Below are 23,825 nucleotides of genomic sequence, written 5' to 3' on the forward strand. Positions count from 1 at the left end.
AAATTGGCAGACTCTGTAACAAAGAAAAATCACAGACCAATTTTTCTTGGAAACAGAAGAAAAATCATAAAAAACTATTAGCAAATCAAATATAGGAATAAATTATATTACAGTTGTCAAAATATATGTAATAAAATTCAACAATCCTTCAGGATAAAAACTGTAAAATGGAATAGAAGAATTTGTCTCTTCATAAAATGTTCCTGGAAACAAACGTCTACATCACAACAAATAGTAAAATAGCAGAATCATTCCATTAATGTTAAGACATTAAAGTAAAAACAAGACAAAGACATGTTATCATAATTCATAACACAAAATCAGGTAAGAAAAAGATGACAGTACACATATTTGAAGAGCAAAAGTGTCACTCTTTGGTGATACTGTTACTGAATACATTGAAAGATGAAGAAAATCAAAACTGAAAAACAATTATAGGTAGTAACAAAGGCTTCTGTTTTAAGATGAGTGACTCTAAACTTGTTTACCTTTTCATTCTCCCCAAATATTAAGCCTTCAGTTTGAATTGACACTCATAGGCTGAAAATGAATTAACAAGGAAATCCTAAACATATCTTGGTAACATTTATGAACTTCAAGCATCAGAAGGTACTTATAAAAGCCTTTCCCTCTCTACACAGAGAGAGAGAGAGGAGAGGGATTTATTTGTAAGTAGTGGACAATCCTTGATAGCAACAGGGGATTTAAAATTCAGTGGAAATATATCTTCAAATTTCTGTAGAAAACTTGGTAAAATTCTTTAGCAGTTCAAACTAGCATCCAATCATAAAGCAAAATAAAGATAGTTCAGAAGCACATGGGATTCAGAGAATTACTACCTTTGAACTATTCTGGAAGGGAGATTCTCTCAAGCAAAAACAGACAAGTAGATAAAGTCAAAAAAGCCTGAGAGGACTTGGGGCACGAGAAGGAGTGATGAGCAAAGCAGCCACTAAAAGTCCAATGAAACTGTAACATGTGCTAGGAAATGACAGCTAAGAAATCACAGATGTAATATTAACAAGGCAATTAAAAAATCTAGAATATCTGCTTATGTCAAAAATATATAAGGTTAGCAGGTAGACATAGTAAAAAAAAGGAGGAAGTAGAGTATGAGGTCTGACAATTAAGTTCACGAACTCATTCTAGAAAAAGTGCTACACACCTCATTGCTGAATATCATTACAGTCACCTTTGAAGTCCTCCCCTTGGGAAGCTGTGCACCGACGCCAGTGCCTAGTCCACCCTTCAAAGCAGTTTTGGAACTCTTTTTCTGGAATGGCCATCAGAGCTGTCGTCATATTACCCTTGATGTCCTGAATGTCATCAAAATGTCTGCCTTTCAATATTTCCTTTATCTTCGGATAAAGAAAGAAGTCATTGGGAGCCAGATCAGGTGAGTAAGGAGGGTGTTCCAATAGTTATTTGTTTACTGGCTAAAAACTCCCTCGCAGACAGTGCCGTGTGAGCTGGTGCATTGTCGTGATGCAAGAGCCATGAATTGTTGGTGAAAAGTTCAGGTCATTTTCCTCTAACTTTTTCACGCAGCCTTTTCAGCAATTCCAAATAGTCAACCTGGTTAACTGTTTGTCCAGTTGGTACAAATTCATAATGAATAATCTCTCTGATATGAAAAAAGGTTAGCAACATCATTTTGACTCTTGATTTGGACCGATGGAACCTTTTTGGTTGTGGAGAATTGGCTGACTTCCATTGTGTACTTTGATACTTTGTTTCTGGGTCATATTGGTACACCCATGTTTCATCACCAGTGATAACACGGCCCAAAACATCATCTTGCTTCTCCAAAAGGTCGTGGCAAACTTTGACTCTCCTTTGCTTTTGTTCATCGGTAAGCGCCTTTGGGACCATTTTTGCACACACCTTTCTCATGCCAAGATTTTCCTGTTTCTCTATCGATGTTTACTTGGTTTGCTGTGCTTTTCACAGCTGACGATTTTGACACACAATTCGATGAATTTTTGCAATGTTTTCATCAGTTCTGATTGTTACTGGCCGCCCTGAACTTTCTTCATCAGTGACGTGTTCTCTCCCCTCAGAAAAACATTTAATCCATTTTCTTCATGGCATTGTCCTCATAAACTTGGGCTGACATGTCCCTGATTTCACTTCCACTCTGGCCAAGTGTAACAAGAAATTTAATGTTTCTTCGTTGCTCTAATTCAATCTCAGACATTCTCCCGACAGCACACAAAAACACACAACAATAATGAACACCACTCAGCAAGACACTGTCACACGTCAACACGAACACAGCTGTGAGACACTGATAAACCAAGGTGATGAAACCTTCCTGAGCTGTTTGTACAGTGCTGCCTATGTAAGTACATGGCGGCAAGTTCGCAAACTTAATTGTCAGACCTCATATGCTGTCTTTTTAATCTGTTAGTGAAGTGGGTGACGACACAGATACTAGTCATTTATTAATTAAACAATGCTGGCAGGGCTGGCTTTGCCATCGTGTAGGAAGGGACCACCTGAGGACAAGGACCATACAGAGGTGAGCTGAACAAACAAAGAAGGACGTATTCCTGAAAATATAATGTGAGCCCCCTGGTCCAGTAACTACAGAAACATTACTGAGTCAAGGGTTTTTCAGTGATATGAGACAGGAAATTACCCCTTTATTCTCTCAGGCTAACTTGAGCTAGGTACTTGATGTTTTCTGGTTTATACCAAAGCATCCCGATTAACAAACAAGGTCAAGGCAAGCTACTGGGGGGAGGGGAAGGAAAGAGGAGGGAGGGGGAAAAGGGGGAGAGAGGGAGAGGGAGAGGGGGAGGGAGAGGAGGAGGAGGGGGGAGGGGGGAGGGGAGGGGGAGGGGAGAGGGAGAGGGAGGGAGAGAGAGAGAGAGACCTTCATTAAATGCATTATAGATGAGGAAAATAAAAGTACAGATCAGAATAATATTTAAAGTACCTAGAAATTTGTAAAATTTAATTTAAAAGTCTCATTCACTGATTCTCAATTAGCAGCAGATCCACCTGGCCACAGAGCTCAGGAGGCCCGGTGCTGGTGGGTTGCCCTTGGTGTTTAGTTCTCAGAGGTGAAAGATGCTGCACATCTGCTGTGCTCAGGTCCATCCTGTGGACCAATGAGTAGTTCTGCCCAAAATGTCAGTATCACCCTCACTGAGAAACACTGAACTACATGAAATAGCCTAGGATTTTAAAGATCACCCAGATTTGCTCAGTGGAAATCAGAAATCTCATCTATATTATCCAAGAGCCTTTCAAAATAGTCTAACCTCATTCCCCTCTTGTCTTCTACTCCCGGGTTACCTTTTCAAAACACAAGTCTGATCTTGCACCTTCTAGCTTAAAGGGCACAGCTCCCTACAGGGCCTGGACGACTTGGCCCTGCCCGGGACCTCTGCCCGGAAGCGCTCTGCTCCCTCCCTCCTCTGCAGCACACCCACCGCTCTCTTGCCTACCTGACTTGCACACGTCCCTCAGACCTGCAGCCAATCACATCCTCGGGAAACCCTTGCACGGCTTCCTCCCCCGGTCACGTGTCTATATTCTGAACTTCCACAGCACTCTGTTCTGCTCCTTCACAATCCTTTATATCACTACAATGTTATGTTTATGATGCTATTTGATGAATGTCTGTCTCCCCCAGTAGACCAGAAGCCCCACGAGGACAGAGACTGAGGTTTTCGCTCACCATTTTAGAACTCCAGACGCTATCTAGTATAAGAATGTAAGAGATACACAAGAAATAGTATAGCGAAAATGGATGCACCAACACTTGTAGGGATCGATATTACAGACAACATTGAAACGAGAATCTTAGATCCATCCTTCAATAAGACCCACATGGTTTTATAGGCGATTTATATCAAACCTTGAAGGAACAAATAATTAGTTTATTATTTAAGCCATTTTAGCCCACAGAAAAGAATGGAACATTTCTCAATTCATTTTATAAGTGTAGTATAACCTCAAAAGCAATACTACCCAAAGATAGAAATAAAAAACAAAAACTGAGCAATCTTATGAATGTAACAATTATGTAGAAGCAAAAGTCAGAAACACGTAATAATCACCAATCCAGAAGTAAAGATTGCATTACAACTAAATAGGGTTCATCCTAGGAATGCAAGAGTAGCACAGCATCAAGTAACGAATTAATAGAATTCCCTGTTCTAATTGATTAAAGAAAGAAAAACTATATCATGTTCCTAATGGTTTACATAAATTTGATAATATTCAACACCCAATCAGATGCAAACTCAGCAAATTAGGAGTAGGAGGAAGTATTTAAGTTGTAAACAGTATGTGCTGGGGACCTACAACAAATGTACATGGCAATGAAATATGAGAAGCACACATGTTGTGGAAAATACATCCACTTGCACTGCTTTGTTTCAACAGTGTCCCTAGGGTCTTAGCAAAATACATTAAGAAGAAAAAAAAAGGAAGAAGTAGTATATACACTGAGAAAGCAGAACCACTGCTATCATTATACTCATTGTAAGTGATTGATTTTCTTGAAAATATAAGACTACAACCTGAAAAACCAGTTGAACAAATATGGTGGATCAAAGTCAATATATTCAATTGAGAAAGATTTTTTTAAAATTGAAAACAAGACAGTATTTTTATATGAGAAAACTCTATATGCCAAAGATATCAACTCTACTTAAGTTCTTACTATATTTAAAGTAATTTCAATATAAACCACATACCACAACGAAATGGGATTCATCACAGGAATGCAAGGTTAGTTTAACATCTGAAAATCATTTTATAAAACATACCATATCAATAGAATAAAAATTTAAATACATGATCATCTCAATAAATGCAGAGAAAATGGAGGTTAATAAAATATGAAATCCAATTATGATTAAAACACTCAAAAAACTAGGAATAGAACTTCCTCAATCTGATAAAGGCCATCTACAAAAACAAAAACAAAAAGCACAGCAATCACACTTAATACTGAAGGACAAGATGAGACTCCTGTAAGCTCAGCCACAAGACAGATGTCCACGCTCTCCACCTTTATTCAACATTGTACTAGAGATCCCAGGCGGACAATGATGCAGGGAAAAATAAAAGGCATCCAGATTGAAAAGCAGAAAGTAAAACGATCACTAATCATAGATGACATGATTCTGCATGTAGAAAACCCTAAAGAATCCACTCAGAAACTGTTAAGAACAATGACTTCGTCAAAGTTTCAGGATAAGAGATCAAAATACAAAAGCGCATTTTATGTCTATACAAAATGGAAAAATACCCCATGTTCCTGTACTGGAAGCGAGTATTGTTAAAACTGGTCCCCAAATTGGTCTACCAATTGAACATAATTTCTATCAGAACCCAAATTCTGAATTCTTTGTATAAATTGACAAGCATATTTCTTAAATTTATATGGAACTGCAACGGACCCAAAACAACCAAAAAATACTGAAAAACAAGAACAAATTTGGAGGAGTCACACTTCCTGATTTCAAAACTTTCTACAAAATGACAGTAGTCTATAAAACTCTTAGAAGAAAACACTAAATTTTCATCATCTCTGATTCGGTTTCTTAGATAGGACACTACAAGCATGAGCAACAAAACACAAAAGTAAGATAACTGGACTTCATCAAAATTAAAACATTTTGTGCTTCAAGAGATACTATCAAGAAAGCGAAAGGACAACCCACATATGGGAGAAGCTATTTTCCAACCATGTGTCAGACAAGGGAATTGTACCTAGAATATATGAAGGACTCTTAGAACTCAATAGAAAAAGACAAGGAACTCAACTAAAAAGTGGTCAATGGATCTGAATAGAAATTTCCTCAGAAAAAATATGCAAATGGCCAACAAGCACTTGAAAGGCTGTTCAAGATCATTAGTCAGCAGAGAGATGCCAATCAAAACCACACTGAGATTGCATTCACATCTACTGTGACAGCAGCATGAAAAAGGCAGATGATAACCAGTGTCAGTGAGGGTGTAGAGAAATTAGAGCCCCTGTGCGTTGCTGGTGGGAATGAAAAATGGTGCAACAGCCTTGGGAAATACTCTGGCTATTCCTCAAAAATTAAACACGTATTTATCACATGACCCAGCATGTCTACTCCAAAGTATATAACCGAAACAACTGTAAACAGGTATTCAAATAAAAAATTGTACACGAATGTTCAAAGCAGCACTATTCACATTAGGCAAACTGTGGAAATAAGCCAAATATTTATCAGCTGATGCCTGGATAAAAAACTGTGGTATGTGTATCTATACAACAGGGTATCACTGGGCTATTAAAAAGGAGTGCAGTGATGACACATGACATAACACGGAGAAACTTTGAAAACATTACACGGAATGAAAGATGCAGGCACAAAAAGCCACACATGATATAATTTCTTTCATGTGAGATGTCTAGAGTAGGTAAGACCATAGAAAAAGAGAGATTGGCGGTTGCTCAGGACTGGGAGGTGGGTGCGGAGCAGACATAAAGGAGGCGAGGGGTAAAACGGAATGTCTTTTGGAGGGAATGAACACGTTCAAAAATCGACTGGTGATGGTTGCACTTACCTGTGACTATACTACAAACTACTGAACTGAACAGTTTAAATGCATGAGTAGTATGACATGTGAATTGTACCTTAATAAAGATGTTTTAAAAAAGATACTATTAATACAAGGACCCGTCAGTCTTTCCTGTACTCCTAGCACAAGCTGTCAGTCCGTATTACAGCTTTATATTTTTATATTCTTCTTCATATTTTTCACTGCTTTACAAGTTCTTTAAGTTCTGCCATAACCAAATAAGTTATTTTTACTGTGCAATCAAGTGTTCTTTTTCCCCCCCAATAAAACCATCAAAATAACTAATTACATAAAGACTGTGCTGGAAGGAACAATTAGTGAATGTTACTCACTAATCGCCCTTCGTAAACTTTCTGTTTCCACAAGACACTGACCACGTCACACCCCATACTTGTAAGTCGTGACATCGAAGAGAAATAGGTCAGTGCACATCATGACATCCGGAGACGAGGCCACCCCGCACCAGACAGGATTATTGTCTTTTGGGAAAGACCAGGAAAACGGGAAGCAGAGAGACATCCATCACAGTACCCAACAGGGCACAGAAGGCACCTAACAGCTTGACCACCACAGCCACTTGGTCAGTGCAGTGTGGCGGGAGCCCCAAAGCAGCCACGCAGGACAATGGGCCAGCCCCATTCTGTACGCTTTTCCGCTCTGCGTGCCTACTAGTCCTCCAGAAGTCAGGGATGAGTAAGACTCAACATCAGTTGAGAATTTTCAACACAGCCTACATGCAAAGGTATTTTGGAGAATATGAAAAGAAAGTAAATGTTTTTGAGGTATAACTCACCACTAGATGATGAAAAAAACTGAGATGTGTTTCAAAACATTATTCAAAACTCTCCAAAATTAATAGAAGTGACCAAAAAAATCAAGGTGATACCTCCAGGTCACTAAGTACTTACCTTTTCACCTATTGAAAACAGCCTGTATGTCTAATACATTAAAATTTCCACCAGACGTTAGGACATGAATTTAAGGTTAAATAAAAATCATTTTCAAAACAAAAGGCAACTTACCATTATGTGTTCAAGTAGAGAATCTATGGCGACTATGTTATCAAAATATGTTCTGTGAAAAAGGAACATAAAACCTGTAAGTAACCTTATTTAGAACACAGAACATACTAAACTATGAATATGTTTCCCAGTTTTGTCTACATTTAAATAAACAACATAAAGTTGTATGTTTGATTTTTGTCCTCTCATGGAAACAACCAATAATATTAAAGGGATAAATGAAAGTTTATCATTGACTTCATAATGAGGGTTCTAGTTTCAAAGGATGCATTAAGTAATTATTTTACTGATAAGTACTGATGTAGGAAGTTCGTAGCATTTAACTAAAACTATAAAGGATAAATTGGGTTCACCATATTTAACATTTTCATTAATAACTTTGATCTGAAATAAAAATACTTAAATTTGCTAAATCTCATTAACATGGTTAAAATGTAAATTACCAGTGAAAAGCTGGACAGTTAAAATGCAGTTTAACTGTACTGAGAGAGCAATGCAATTCATTTCGGAAGAAATATCAGAATACAAGTTAACGCTAAGGACCGAATGACTTTACACAGTAAAATGAAGTATTAGTATGAACAGCAAGTTTGGAGGTATCTGGTACATATATTAGAATGAAGCCTGACACAGATGAACCAATAGGCAAGTAATGTAGGAAATGTACAAAGAAGTGCTCTTAACACAGGATCTATTGGCAAGACACTGCTTTCAGTTCAGGTTTGTGTACATTTAGGAATGGACTCGTAATGAGAACGACGTACAGTAATCAACAGTGCCTTTCATTTAAAGACAAACTGTTTAGCTTGAATACACTAAGACTGAACACACTAATTACCCTGTACATTGAGGCATATACTGCAAGGAAGATGGTAAAGTAAATGGATTTCCCATTGAGGAACAGATTGAAAGTGTCACATGTGAGATTTAATTGGACTCTGGAAGACTTACAAGACATTCAAATGTATTAAATGCAAGAGAAGCTGAACAGCTCCTCTTTCTATGTTTAATTCTGTCTCAAAGGGGGTCAAAAGAGAGGTCTTTCAGATCCGTATTTGTCTAATTTTATACTGCAGAAAACCAACACAGCACAAAGCGGCAACAGCCGATGAATCAGCTGTGGGGATTAACAATCGCTGATGAGTTGAGGGGAAGCTACCAGCGTGGGGTGAGAACACGGCCTGAGCCGCTGCCGGCAGCCAGGAAGAACCGGCCCATTCCCCTGTAGTCCTTGTAGGAGGACGTGGCCGGCAGTTACACACCTGGGACAACTGTCAGTCTCAACGATTGAGTTGAGGGGCCAGATACGCAGAGCTCCCGGGGCCGAGCAAAACCAGTATGAACCAGTTTCCTCAGTGTCTGTACCTGCGTTCACTGCCACCCACGGGTGTATTTCTAGCTCAAGCGTCAGGGAAATGGACCATCTTCTGTAAAATGGTAACTGAGCGACTATACATGGGAAAATTAAATAAAATGATTAATAATAAGTTTTGACTGACATTTGTAGAAAACGCCAGAGAGGACTTTTGGAAAAAACTTAGACATTTCCCCTCCTACTGGTGTCAGTTTTCTCCCATAAAAACAGAAATATTTGGTGTCTTTAACATGTGCTAGTGAGTCTGCTTGGGAAACACTGCAAATTGCAAAGCGCGACCGATCGTCACACACACATCTTCAGTCCTTCACAGAGCAAGTGATGGTGGAGGCGGCGCAGCTCTCCGTCCAGTGCAGTGAAGCTCTGACGGCGGGAGGTCTGTCACTGCCCCCCACCCGGCCTGCAGCTAACCGCGCCACTGACCCGTGAGAGCCGCCACACCTGCAGACGGACACTTACTTGGACACATCGAGCAGAAAGTCATTCAACTCAGTCTGTTTGGCAAGGCCTCTGCACACCTGCGACACAAAATACTGGCTATTAATTAATTAGGAGAGATTTTTGCTTATTTCCAAAGGAAGATTCCGGAATACTGCTTACTTATTTAAAAGGCATACCACAATCACTCGTTTATAATGCAACAGTTCACTTTTAGTGAATGCTGAAACGCGCTCAGCAACTCGTATTTATCACCTCCCAGACCATCAGGAGCACCGCAGGCCTGGGACGTGCTTCTGTAACTGAGGCGCAGAGAGGGCCAGAACCTCGCTCAGGTCGCAGGGTCGGTGGGGGCGGCCTGCCTGGTCAAACCACTTCCCATTCTAGAAATGGTGCCCGGGCACACATCCCACCCATACTCCCCACTGGCCGTCCTGAAGTCCTGGCCCCTCACCCTTCACCCCTGCCCCGTGTACGTGTTCTCACACTGTTACACAGTCCCCATGACCCGAGTTTGCTGAAAGGCAATTCACACAACAGCAACAGAAAGAAGTGGAAGGCACAAAGCCAAACTGTGTTGGTACCAGGTTCCTGAACTTTCAGTCCAGTTACCAGGAAAACTCTGCAATGTGTGACCTTTTAATTAGATCATTTTTTCCACGAGAACCAGGTATCTTCAACTGAAGATGAATGTTTTCATATACCATATAGTTCAGAGAATGTGCTCACTCAGGAAAAGGAATCATAAAAATATCAATCGTGCCAGTAGCAGACTGTTGCTGGGCTTTCGGTGGAAAAAATCCTAATAGATACATCCCACTTACTGCATACATGATTTACAATCATACGTAACTATACAAAAATAATCGCAAGCTATTTAAGGCAGAAATACAGTGAGTAATACACTTTTTAGAAATGACGTGTCTAATATCGGAACACGAAGCGCCAGTTCCATTTCAGCCTGTGCTCCAGGCCCGACGCTGTCCCCAAACGAGTGCTTTCCCCAGGAAGCCCAACAGAAACATCCCGAAACTCACCTGCACCTGATGAATCGCCACTGACGCCCAGGCAAGATTCGCTGTTGCCACCTACAAAAAAGGTAGGAAACCAGTTCTTATTCGCCACGGCAGACATGCGACAGAGGACTCCAGCATAAGCGTGTGGGAAGGGAGTTCTGAGGTCGCTGCACAAACACAAATATGTACACGACTTCTCATTTACATCTCCCTTTTCTTTACAGCTGAGTGTAGTGCTCCCTTGTTATTCTTAATTTTGGATAAAAAGCCAGACGGACTAAGAGAGCTACAGTCCAATGATTTTAGCACAAAATACTTTCTGTTCAAGAGAAAGACTATCAAGAGGGCCTCCAACGACCGCTGTACAATGACGAACGAGTTCCAAAGCTTGGCGGACATGTGCTCACGTTACTAGCTAGCCTACTTCTATTACTCATTTATTTAACACGTTTACTGCTGCCTTCTCGGTACCAGGCACGTTCTAGATGCTGGAGACACTGCACCACCCACAACAAACAGCTTGTCATGTGGAGAGGAAGGCAAGAAAGAAAACCAGTGAGTACACCGCCTGCACTGGGTGGGGATGGGGACAGAGCAGAGAGGCACCCCAGAGGGAGGGTGTTCGAGATGGGCGGGGGCCACTCTCCTCTGTGCAGCTGGGAGGCTGGCGGCTGAGGGTGGCGTTTAGACATTACTGAACTCAGCGGAAGGAGGAAGGACATGGGCTCCCCTCCTGGGAGCCCTGCAGCATTGCTCAGGGTGGAGTGTGGGTGGAGGGAGGCACAGAGGGAGGGGCCGGAAGAGCAGGAGATGTGTCATCCAGGCAAGTGGACAGGGTGCAACCACCGAGGGACCTGGGTATCCACTGGGTGGAACACAGACACATCACTGCATTACTTGGTTTTAGTATTAACAGGCCAAGGCCAATTGAGGGAATAGAGAATGGAACTGATTGTTTTCCAAATGGATTTGAGGCTGGAACCTTGATTCGGGACAGTCTCTGAAAAGATGACATTTTTAAGAAAACAAAAGGAACCACCAGAATGTGAAAACTCTCCAGAATCCATCTATTGCTTTATTTTGTTCACATTATGGCATACTTTTATTTTTATTGTTAAAATGAATTCTTAAAAAAAAAAAAAAAGCTTGTATTTCCAGGTTACTCAGTCCCCTTTCTAAGTAACTGCAGAATTAACAAACGAACAAAGGTTTTGCACACCCTTACTATTCGACTCAAAACCCTGTTAAGCAAAGTGTGGCTTAGTGCTCCCTCATCTCTTCACCGCCGACCGGCGGGGCGGGCGGCCGGGCCTCACCTCCTGATGCGTCAGGCAGAAAGCCTCCTTGCCCCAGTACCGATACAGCTCCAGGATGCCGACCAGGTCACCAATCGCAGTGACGATCGGCAAACAGAGGACAGACTGGACCCGCATGCCCGATTCCAGGCCGGTACCTCTTGGAAATCGTTCATCCTAAGAAAGAAAATGAGGAAAGACATACATTCAGCTAGAGAAATGGAATAATTAAATTTTGATCCTCATTTCTGTCAGAAATTGCCTAATGCTTGTCATCAATAATAAACAGAGTTTTTTTCCGGGGCAAACCGAAGGCTGCTATACACCTTGTTTAGGAAAATGCCGCTTTACCTGTAGCAAAACGGGACCTACACCTGACTCCTGCTTTGATGTTCATCTTTGTAGAGCAGAATCTAACGAATGAATGAACATGCACTGATATCATGGAATAATAAGTGTAATTACGACGGCAAACATTTATTTATTCATCATCTTCTACTGTGTGTCCAGAACTTTTCTAAACGGCTTTACAAGTACGTACAGTGTCACACCACCTAAAGGAAATTATATATATAATATGTTTCTCTTCTATTTAAGGTTAGAATAACACAAAAGTGGATGTTACTGATAGTCATTCTGATTGGATCCAAAGACCTGTATAAAGTATTCAAATCATCCAATAATTAATTACGTATCATAAGAAATGAAATTGGTTCTTTGATTTTAATGATTTTCTAGCTTAACAAAAGCACTCAAAGGGGTAATAGCGAGACTGAATGCATTAATAGCAAAATACCAATTCCATTTATTCAACGCGTGCTGTCTGTATGAAGCTTTATGTGAATCACAATTAGAACAAATTATACTTATAATTTACAGTTTTTGAAAGTTTGTATATGCAATAGGCCATTTTCAAATGGCCATTTATGTAGTATCTACTTTGAACACTGACTTGTGAAAATGGAAGCATATCTGATCTGTAACACCGAGCAGGTCTAAGGTCTCCAGCAGGTGATTCGATACATTTCCATATTGTGGCGTGACAGCCTCTGCAGCCAAGCTGGCGGTTCTATCACATCACTAGTAGCCTTTCTTTGTGGTGGGGATAATGAAAACCTAGTATCTTAGCAAGTTTGGTAATTACAATACTGCTGTCTATATTCAGTGTACTGTGTAACATTTACTTTTAACCACTTGCTTTTCTTTTTCCTTTTCTTTTTTGATAAAATAACTGGCTATCTGATTTGTCCAGGTCATATAGATAACTAGAGGCAAAACCATAATTAAGGCTCAGACTCCATGACTCCAGCCATTTATGGAGCAAAGGCATTACTCCCGGGTACTCGTTTGCACACTTGTCCCTTTGAAGGCTAAGCTCACACAGTGACATGTCCTCACAGTGCCCACAGTCCCATGGAGGATAGCACGAAGGGCTCCTTTTTGTCACCGGCCCCGTACCCCCGTCTTTCATCAGTACCCTCCAAAGCTGAATCTGGGCCTGCACACATGGTTTGCTCTGGCTCAGAAGGTAGTCAATCTGATAAAAGCAGAGGCTTGAAAACTTGCTTGCATGTTTTCACTTCTTCTCTAGGACCCCTGCCACCATCATAGGAACACACCAGACTTCTCTTACTGGGAGGGGCAGGGGTAAGACCCTCCTGGAGAGCTGCGGCCATCTGAGAGCAGCCCGCTCCTACGCGGTGGCCAGGTGAGCTCAGATGTGTAAGCAGCCCAGGCAAACCTCAGGGGGATGGCCCAGTCCATAGACTCACGAGACAGCAAATGGCTGCTGTGTGACATCACTAACATTTGGGGAAGTCTGTCACACAGCAGTAGTAACTTCTCCATACATATCCTGCTAGAACGTGAAACACAAAACAGTACCCATTTAGTCTGTGTGAATATAAACACATATTTTACTGCTTAATTATACTGGCATGTGTTGAAACATAAACTACTCAAATCTAACACTTAGTGGGTATATAAGACAAGGTTTTCTGAGTACAAAGAATTTGTTTACAAATTCATTTATTGACCTGTATCTTGCTCTAATACTTTAATAAAATGGTTTAAATTATAAGATGATGTACTAAAGGATACATCATCTATCTTAATTAAATCCTTCAGATTACAGATGGCACAAAGAAGAAAGAGAAAGCCATGTACCCCAAGGATGTCTTCCACGAGCAACGTTTTCCGAGACTTGGCCACGTAGGCAGAGGTAGTGGCGCCCTGGGCGATGGGCCCCACAGGGATGAGCCGGGGTTTCCCTTCCTTGATTCCAGGGGGGGTGAACACGCACAGGCTCTGGCAAGAAGAAAGGAGCAGCTTTACAGACTTTCCTGCATAGGAAGGCTCCTGGATAGTACGCAGGAGTCACGAGACCTCCATGAGCCGAGGAACAGACACTAAAGGAGGAAGGGCTTTGCAGCGATCACACTGGAGTGCGTGAGCTGTCATTCTCTCGTATTCCAGACACACACAAGGTACAGGTTAAACAGAGGACTTGCGTGAATGTCTAGGTGCAGAAAAACTCTTAAAATAGCCTCCTATTTTGATATATAGAAAATAAGGTGGAAAAAAAAAAAGTAAACTGTCCTGGGACTCAAGACACTCTAGCTGAAGAAGCAGACAGACACCGGGCCGACCTCCCTGAGACGTGGCACGTGGGTCTGCAGGGGCATCAGGAACTGTAAGGCAGAGTGACTTGGCTATCTTTCATTTTCATTGACAACATTTCTTTCTCAGGACATTGTTTTTTTAAGACTCAGTCACTCTATTCCTTAAATTGGCCTGCCTGAAAATTACAGAGTATACGCTTCATAAAAACATCACTCTTCTCTGTGCAAAACATTTTGGCCAAGTCTGGGTGTATCTTCCCTTTCCACTGACAGGGTGGGAGGGTAAAATTCTGACATTATTTTAGAATAAATATTTTGACAAATATGATCAGTTATTTTGACTAAATCAAACCATATATTTAAATAAATATCTACTAAATAAGGATTGCTAGTCAAAACCAATCACCTAGGGATGGGGGGTGGGGGGATATCATTCTGACATAACTGTATTATAATGCTCTACTCCGCCTGAAACTCACTAAGGCTTGGACACATTCTCCCAACACCTGGAGCGTAAACTGGGTTGTCGTAACTTACAGGGTGAAGACCTTCAGAGGCAAGAAGCATCAGACGACCCTCGTCAGCTAAACAAGTTCCTGTCAATCCTGCCACTACTGAGCTAGTTCCAGGTGAAGACAGTGAGTTCGGTGTATTTAAGTTATTAGACAACTAATTTTCAAGCTCTGTGATATCCAAGAACGCATTTTTGAAATAAAATCTTATCTTCACAAGAGAGTGAACCCTCTGCACACGGGCTCCTTCTCAATGGGGAGCAGAGGGGAGGACAGCAGCATTGGCGGGAGCACCCTGGCTGCTCTGAAGAAACCATCATGGTGTAAAGAGTAAGAGGTACGCGTAAAAAAAACATTTTTTTTATTCCCAACTACATCTACGTGGGTCAGCAAGGTGCATACCTAATATTTGCTATTAAGTACAAGGTCTGTGAAACACATATTTCACGTGTTTCTTTTCAAGGGATTAAGTTTAAAATGTTTAAATACAAGTTATACACTTTAAAAAGATTTAAACAATGTAACTCTACGTAAGATGATAAATGACAATTTCACCCTATTCATGTTTAAAGAGGCCAGCAATCGGAATCGCTGTTCTTCAAGTTACTGTGATTCTGTTAAGCACCAACAGACACACGGCGCAGACGAAGCAACTCCCATCACACTTAGTGCCGTGCAATTCCGTGTACGACGACTGGGAGGAGAGCAGAAAATGATCCGAGAACAGGAAGAGATGATTGCAAGACAAGAAATTTAAAGCATATGGTATATTTGGCCTGAAGGAAAACCAGAATTGACACTGACTTTCTCAAACTCTGATTAAGTTAATCCTTTCTCTACCGAGGACAGAACTGCAAGAAAAGAACTGAAACTGAACTGAGTGCACAGGTAAGTCCTGAAGAAGCCCTTCCCGTGACCCAGCAATAGGACGTAAACTCTTGAGAAGCTCCCAACAGCAGCTTTTTTATTTTTGTATTACAGTTGTTGACTTTGTTATTTGAAGATACACAACACACATCTTGTTTGGATGACTCTGCTATATACGCATTAAGGCTAGATTTAATAATATCTTCACATTATACCTAGCGTCATAATTCAATACTGACAGAAGACCTTAAACATGCCTATATTTTAGATCCTTTATTTAATATATAAAACATTTATTGCCTCTTCAGGGTTTCTATGTGATGCACAAGAAACAGATAAGCAAATACTGGACCTGGAATGTATGGAAAACTATTCTCTATATTAGCCTTGCTGAAAATAAATGGTTTACAAATCTTTCAATTACTTAACTGAATCTGAAAAACTTCTTTTTGTGGATAAAGAATTGTCAAAAAATTACATAATTTTTTACAGTGGGAGCTTTATTCTTATGTTTCTAATCAGCTCATGGTTTTTGATCGTATTTATCAGATAGAAATGCCGTCAGGTGAGAGCTGAGGACAAGCGCTAACAACATGTTGAATGATGTCACACTGTCACTGGAAGGCCAACAGCTCAGGCAAGAAGGGCCAATGGAAGACAGACACCTGTTTCGGATATTTTTCACAACCTCCCCTTCTCTCCTCTGCATTAGTGGTTTCCTACATGTTTTTGGGATTTAGGGTTGGTTTCGTTTTTTCCATAAAATCCACCTGTGTTAAAGCTCCCTTCATACCACGCAGTGCTGACTGAAGACCAGTCTCTGGTTTAAATTGTGTCATCTGTAACTGTATGTTCTTTATGGTATTTGTAGCTGAATGGAGTGACAGGCAGTTACCATCGCAAACAGAAAAAGTCAATAAAACTACATTAGAGGCTGAATTTCACACATATGCAAGGATGGGGAAAAGCTCGTTAAACCGACCTTTATTTACTCCACAGGAATAATCAAATAGACAGCTGTGCATGGAACAGTCCTGTTTCCCCCCCTGAACTGCCACCTTCACCCTATACGAAATCCCCGCGTACACCTGACTCTGTTTCTGAACTCTCAATTCGGTACCCTTTGGTTGATTTTTCTGCCACACTGTTTTAATTACTGTAATAGTCCACTTTGTGATCTGGCAAGACAAGTCTTGCTTTGGTTTTTATTGTTTCAAAATAATCATAATTGACTTTGTAAGATATATCTTGCATTTTCCATTGGTGTAGGGCCTGCATTAATGCATTAACAAATGATGGACACAAGTAAGTTCTGAAGAAACTCACAAAGGAAATACGGACTTTATTTTTCAAAATTAATCCTTATGATTTTTGACATGAGGATTTGACTCGGATGTTCAGATTAATAAGATAAAAATATTATTCTCATTATTTTCATAGGAGGATGAATGAAAACTACTCTTCACAAACACTGCTACACAACATTTTACAACGTATTAATACTGTTCTGCATACATTTACAATATCTAATTTGCCTGTAAAATCCAGTGTTGAATGGAATCTCTAAAATTAATTCCTGCTCTAACGTGTAAATCATGAAAACTTTTATGAGCACATTTTTCAGAGACTAGAGATAAAAACTACAACAGAAAACAAGGAAAAGTTTGGACAAGGAAAACCTCGACCATCTCCACCCTTTCCAGAGGAGCAAACAAATGACAGCCGTGCCTCTTTATTACTCTTCGGGAGCCCTGCCCGTGACTCGACTGTTACCCCTTCACCTCCAATGGCCTCAGGGAGACTGGCCAAGGAGCCGGAATCAATCCAGAGGACGTGAGTGCTGAGGGATGAATCAGCTTTTCAATTTTTCTAACAAACGCATGTGATCGAGCCGATATTTCGCAATAACAAAAATTTCCATACATACATGTAAAGTTAGACAATTTAAACTAGAGACTGGTAACAGTAGGTTGGCTCAATGAAGGAATAAAAAAGCATTACAAATTATAAAGAAGCAAATTTGGAAAAACAGATTTGGTGGAAAATGAACCATAGGATGGACGATCGCAACTTACGTTTAAAAACCTGTTTTTCTGACGACACGGGAGCACCTGATTCCTTGACATCAGCTAAACAGATCGTCCACGTCAGTTAGTAAACACCTGTCCTCATCTTTCCATACACAATTCAAAGATCATTTTACTCATGAAAGTTCATTTTCATATTAAGCCTTCAAATCACAACCGATCAATTTTTGGAAATACTAAGAAGACAACGTATTTAAGCTGACCATGGTTTTTCTTCCCAGACCCGAGCAGGCACTGGATAGTGAGTGCACTTAGGTCTGCACCTGGCATGGTCCACACCCACCTGGAGCTAGAACAGGTGACTGACTGTGTCTGCAGAGCTCTGGGAAATAAACCTGCTAAAGCTTATCGTGCAATTGAAAAAAGTCACACAATTATTGTCACACAATTGGTTCTAAAGTGGCTTCCAAAACCAATATATGAAAAGGAATCTATAAACTTACTTTATGAATTAAAAATTTAAAGTATAATTAGAGTTCACAAGTTTTCAGCTTTTAAAAACATCTCTTATGGATAACACAAGAAAACTGTTATGATAACATTGTAAAATATATTACGTATCAGTTGGGAGGATGTGAACAGGTATGAGAGAGACAAACTGTAAAAACACACAGAAATTGAATTAAGCAAAATCTGAGTCACTGAAAAATGACCTTTGTCTAGCAAGCATTTCTAGAGTACCTTGTACATGTTATGTGTCAGACGCTGTGATGGGCACAAAAATACCTGCTTCCTTTCCTAGCTCCAGATTTCTCATAAATTGCTTCTTCTTCCAAAGAAAGCCTTTCCTTTCCCTTCTCACCTACTAAGTGGGAGGGCGTCCGAGCCGCGTGGTCCCACGGGGCCAGTCATCCCAGCTGTTTCTAACGTGATCCACTCGCAGCGCCCTCATCACATCAGGATCCCAGGACACCCTGCGTTCCTCTCTGTTCGCTAAGACCACGGCACGTGTTATAATTAACTGGATTTCTCAATTTCCCCTACTGGTTATACAGGAATGTATTTTTTTTGTTTTGTCTTTTTTCTTTGCATGCTCAGCAATTTAGCAGTTTTGGGTATACAGCAGGAGTTTAAAATGGTTTGTTGAATGAATAACGTTCATGACATAACATTCATTTAAGCAATGGAGGTTAAATTAAGTTTTTGGAACTTAAGAGTTTTGTCAAAATCACAAAGAAGTGAACTGGAACTCACCAATCCAACTCCAGAGTCAAACTCCGTTGCAAGTCTAAGCTACTCACTGGAAGCTTTTCTTCTGTCCAAGCTTTGAAGCCATGCAGACAGTACAGGGGCTCTCTCCTCGAGGTCTGTCCCCGGTGGAACCCGGACAGGAAGGGGCAGGAACCCCTCTGGCCCAACCCCACCCCAGGTCAGCAGCTGCCTGCACAAGGCTGCAAAGGACACACCGGCTACTGAGTAAACGGCTCATTGGTTTTAGAAAAGCATTATTTTAACACCGTTTTCAATTTCTTCCATGTACTGGTCTAAGGTTTTCTATCATCATTTGCATTAAATGAAGCAACTTATAAATTCCTCAGAAACTGTCCATTTTACCTGGATTTTCACTTTTATGAGTACAAGTGTCTTCTCACGATCTGTCATCTTCACTATATCCATTGTTTCACTATCTTTTAAATTATTAAACATATGCAACTGTGTTTCCCTTTTTTTGTTAATTAGGTTAGCAAATGGCTTATCTGTAAATCCCTTAGATTTCCTCTTTTATGTAGATTTTCTTTTCCTATCTCCATATGTTAGACTGGTAAATCCCAAAGGACAGGGACTTTAATTTATTAATACTACAGAGGCTCTGGTACCGCGTATCAGGTGACAGTGCCCAATAAAAACATGTCCAAGTAATAAATTCACTTACTTTTGTTGTCTTACTTATTAATGTTTCAAACATGTATATAAACTATTCAGAACTTTAAGGATGTGGATTTTCCACTGTGAATAACTTTGTCCAGAGCTTTGGCAATATTGTAATTCATTTTCATAAACACTCTTCTCCAAATATTTCATTAACTGTATTTTAATTGTTTCTTTGTCCAAAGAATTACTTGGCATATTGTTTATGTTTAATTTCCAAGATTTAATTCCCTTGTTATTAGCCATTATGGGGATCTGAATTCTTAAAGGGGGTTAAATGTATCAAAGTAGGGTATAATCTAAAGAAGAAAGAGAACCCCAAGATGGTAAACCCTAGAATAATTTACTGAGTTAAATATATAAATTTTTTGAAAAACTTAATGATATTACTAACATCCTCTAAGTTATATTTTTGATCTGTCAGTATCTAAAACTACTACTATACTTTTGAGTTCATTTTCTTTGGTAAGATTGTTTTGCTTTATAAATCTCAATGTACCAAACATTTATTGTACAAACTTCATACCAGCTCTACCCTTCACTGCACACTAAGCCCTTCACAAAGGAAGTAACCTTTTCTTTTTTTCTTTTTCCAATTTAATACTTTAATTCTTTAAATTCAACTTTTTTACTGATCTTGTGACACTTGCTCCTATAGTCTGCATTTTTCTGGAATAGGTTTGCTCTAAAATTCCCTTTTCATTTTCGATCTTTCCTAGTCTCTTTGCTTCTATGTGCCTCTATAAAATAGAAGAAAATTGTGGGATTTTTAACCTGATTTAAGATTTGTTTCACTTTCAAATTTTTTTCTCGTTTTTTAATTAGTTTCAGGTATCTAAAGCAACGTAATAGACATTTACACCCCTCACAAAGTCAAAACCCCCCCATCCGCTACCCCTCTGACAACGTACATAGCTATTACAATTCCATTGACTATTCCCTATGCTGTACTTGACATCCCGTGAATATGAACATATATGTGTGTATATATGTGTGTGTGTGTGTGTATGTGTGTGTGTATTTGGCATTTAATCCTATTCTACTTCAGCTTCAGGTGTACAGTGCAGTGGTCAGGCATCTACACCGTCTATGACGTGATCCCCCTGATAAGTCCAGTGCCCATCTGGTACTGCACATAATCTTTACAACCGATTATATTCCCCATGCTGTATTTCACATCCCCATCACTACACTGTGACCACTAATTTGCATTTTCTAACCCCTTCACCTTCTCCCCATTCCCACCTCCCTTCCTTCTAGCAACCATCAGGTTTTTTTTTCCTATAACTCTGAGACTATTTCTGTTTTGTTTGCTCGTTTATTCTGTTCTTTAGATTCCACATATAAGTAAGATCATATGGTATTGTCTCAGTCTGACTTATTTCACTTAGCATAATATTCTCTAGGTCCATCCATGTTGTTGAAAATTTCATAGACATTACCCTTAGTAGTATTCTTACTGATATATCCCCTCGGGCAAGGGAAGCAAAAGAAAAAATAAACGAATGGGACTATATCAAACAAAAAAGTTTTTTCACAGCAAAGGAAACTATCAATAAAACAAAAAGACATCCTACTGAATGGGAATTTTTTTCTTTTAATAGCTGGACTATATTCTACTTGTCATATTGTTGTGACTTATTTTCATAAGGAATTTCAGTCATATCTGATGTTTTATTTTTAGTGTGTTAATACTGGTTTGTTTTCTAACTTCTTAACTTTCTGCATTATCTTTAAATTTTCCCTTTCTGGTAATATTAACAGCAGTTTTTAATTCTACTAGGGGAACTTTTGATATATTTCAATATTATTTAAACTTACATATCTTAATACATTAATTTCAGAAAATTGATTTTTTTCAACTAATTCTCACTCATGAAAAAAGAAATTAATACTTTCGTACGAATTTTATAATTCCTTCCATCTCTATCTTAATCCTTGGTATTTGTTGATCTAGACTAAAAATTTTATCTCAGTCTATCTAGGTTGCATTATTATAATTCTGTCACTAAAGCATATACATTTTGCTTTGAAAGTTAGTTATTTGCTTTCTAACTATAATTCAAAATTCAGAGGCAAATTTAAAAAACATTGATAAATGTCTACAATTTGCTAACTTTCATGACCAAGGAAGAATTGTAAGAAACTATTCATGTATTTGCTCATCTGTGCAAAAAAATTGTTTTATTTAATATAGTTAGCTTACATTTTAGAAGTATGTCAACATCTGTTACAAGCAATATGGCAGATTAGATAATTTGACACTCCTGAAAAAAAACAATTTTAAAGTTATTTAAAGGCTGGATAAAGTATATTTTATAAATATTTTATAATGCTTTGCTGGGCTGAGAAGAATGGAAGGGATCCACAGAAATCTAAAAGGAAGTAAATAAAGGAACCCTGCAAGGTAAGCAAATCCCAAACTTTTTCTTGAGAGTACCAACCAAAGCCAAGGTTACTGACCCTCCCTCTGGAAAGCCCATGGTGAACAGGAGACTAGACCTGAAACCTGGGTCCTCTCCATACTGGGGACGTGTAATAGGAAAGCCCTGCCCGGGCAAGGACAGCAAAGGGCTGCACGTCGCACGAGGCTGAAGGGTAAACGTACTTACAGCTGCGAGGGCCTTACAAGGAAACCAAGTTATCTTGAATTTACGGCCAGAGGAAGAAGAAAAATCTCCTCTGAGAAATCATAACTGCAGCACGCGGATTCGAGGCTTGAGTCTAAACCACTTTGTAGTCTGAAAAAACTCACTTAGATAATGTAATTAAAATAGTCTTGGATTGGTAGTGCCTCAGGTGACTGGCAAAAACAAATAAATACATATCCTCTCTCTAGGAAAGGAACTTCAACACAAGCCTTCAGAACACCCACTTAAAGGGGCCCAAGGAATAATTTGATTCAAAGTTTAGAAAAAAAAGAGAAACAGAAACACACGAGCGAGTAAGTCACCATCCATGAAAGGTGGATGGAATAAAAGCCAAGGAGCTGTCAATTCAGAGAGAATACAACACAATATGAAATCGTTCATGTATTTCAAAAATTAAGGATAAGCTTGACAATGTCCTGGGAATGACAAAATTATAGTGAAGGACTCAGACAAACTGAAAACAACCAAAAAGTAACTATATGAGAGTCGGTATATAGAGAGATAATATATCAACCCGAATTCTCTACCCAGCAAAAATCTCTGTAAAGAAAGTGGTGAAATAAAGACACATGCAGAGAGAAAACAACGAGATTTTTCCTCCCATCAGCAAGTTCTCGTCCAGGGAAAGCCTACAAGACTGAGGAAAAGGACTCCAAACGGGAGACCTGAGGCAGGAGGAAATGACGAGCAGAGAAGTGGCAGCTGCGCGGAGACGTGACAACACTGCAGTGAACTTCCGACCTCAGACTCCGTGTCTTCTTCCCACTCACAGAGACGCAGGTAAGGGAACCGCAAGGGCCTCGCTACCCGTGAGGAGCCACCAACGGAAAGCAGCGTCACCCCAACACAGTACTCACCCCTGAGATCCCCCCCAGGGAGACAACTGTATGCCTTCACAAAGCTTGCATCCTAGTGGAAAAGCCACATAAGCAAACAACCACACAAGTCACAGGCAAACATGTCATTGCAGACTTGGCTGCCTTCTGTGAGGAAGAAGTGTGTGACATTAAGATGCATCACACAGTGGGATCTCACTGAAGACGGCAGAACAAGCTACGGCTTTGCTGTGCACCCTGCTGTTCCCAGACAGGCATTGCCGCACGCGACACTCGGCACCTGAGATGTGGGACAGAAAGAAGGAGCAAGGACAGGGACCCGGGACAGCCGCGTACAGCAAATCAACTGACCACCGGAGTGTAGAGTCAGGTGGCAGATGAGAGCCTGAGCGGATGATGTCACCCGCTCTCAGAAGCTACAAAGGTGGCTGCCAAGTAAGAGAGAATCAGGATTTGTATGCGTAACGTTAGAGTTCAGACAGGATGGACAGAGCTTCTTCTAAATCCTGCGTCAGAGGAAGCTGCTCCACCGTGGTTGGTATGTAAAGCCGTCTGCAAACTATACAGCAAAAACCAAGCCTGGTGAGTAGGAAGGTGGGAGTGGGATCTAAACCCAAGCTCTGAGGGTCCCGCCCTGCCTGAGCCCCGGCCTCCGGCTGC

General features: G+C 40.1%; 1 protein-coding gene across 7 annotated transcripts in view; it reads right to left on the bottom strand.

Annotated features, from left to right (window-relative positions):
* Positions 1-23,825, bottom strand: part of PDE10A (phosphodiesterase 10A) — a 475,662-nt gene that overhangs the window by 65,034 nt on the left and 386,803 nt on the right. For all 7 annotated transcript variants that reach the window (XM_074333807.1, XM_074333806.1, XM_074333805.1 and 4 more), the window contains 5 exons: positions 13,889-14,029; positions 11,744-11,899; positions 10,449-10,499; positions 9,433-9,491; positions 7,599-7,650 (listed from right to left, as the gene is read on the bottom strand). In XM_074333807.1, the coding sequence (XP_074189908.1) occupies positions 7,599-7,650; positions 9,433-9,491; positions 10,449-10,499; positions 11,744-11,899; positions 13,889-14,029 (459 nt within the window). The remainder of the gene's footprint in view (positions 1-7,598; positions 7,651-9,432; positions 9,492-10,448; positions 10,500-11,743; positions 11,900-13,888; positions 14,030-23,825) is intronic.

Source organism: Rhinolophus sinicus, linkage group LG05 (assembly GCF_036562045.2).
Source record: "Rhinolophus sinicus isolate RSC01 linkage group LG05, ASM3656204v1, whole genome shotgun sequence".
NCBI classification, from domain to species: domain Eukaryota; kingdom Metazoa; phylum Chordata; class Mammalia; order Chiroptera; family Rhinolophidae; genus Rhinolophus; species Rhinolophus sinicus.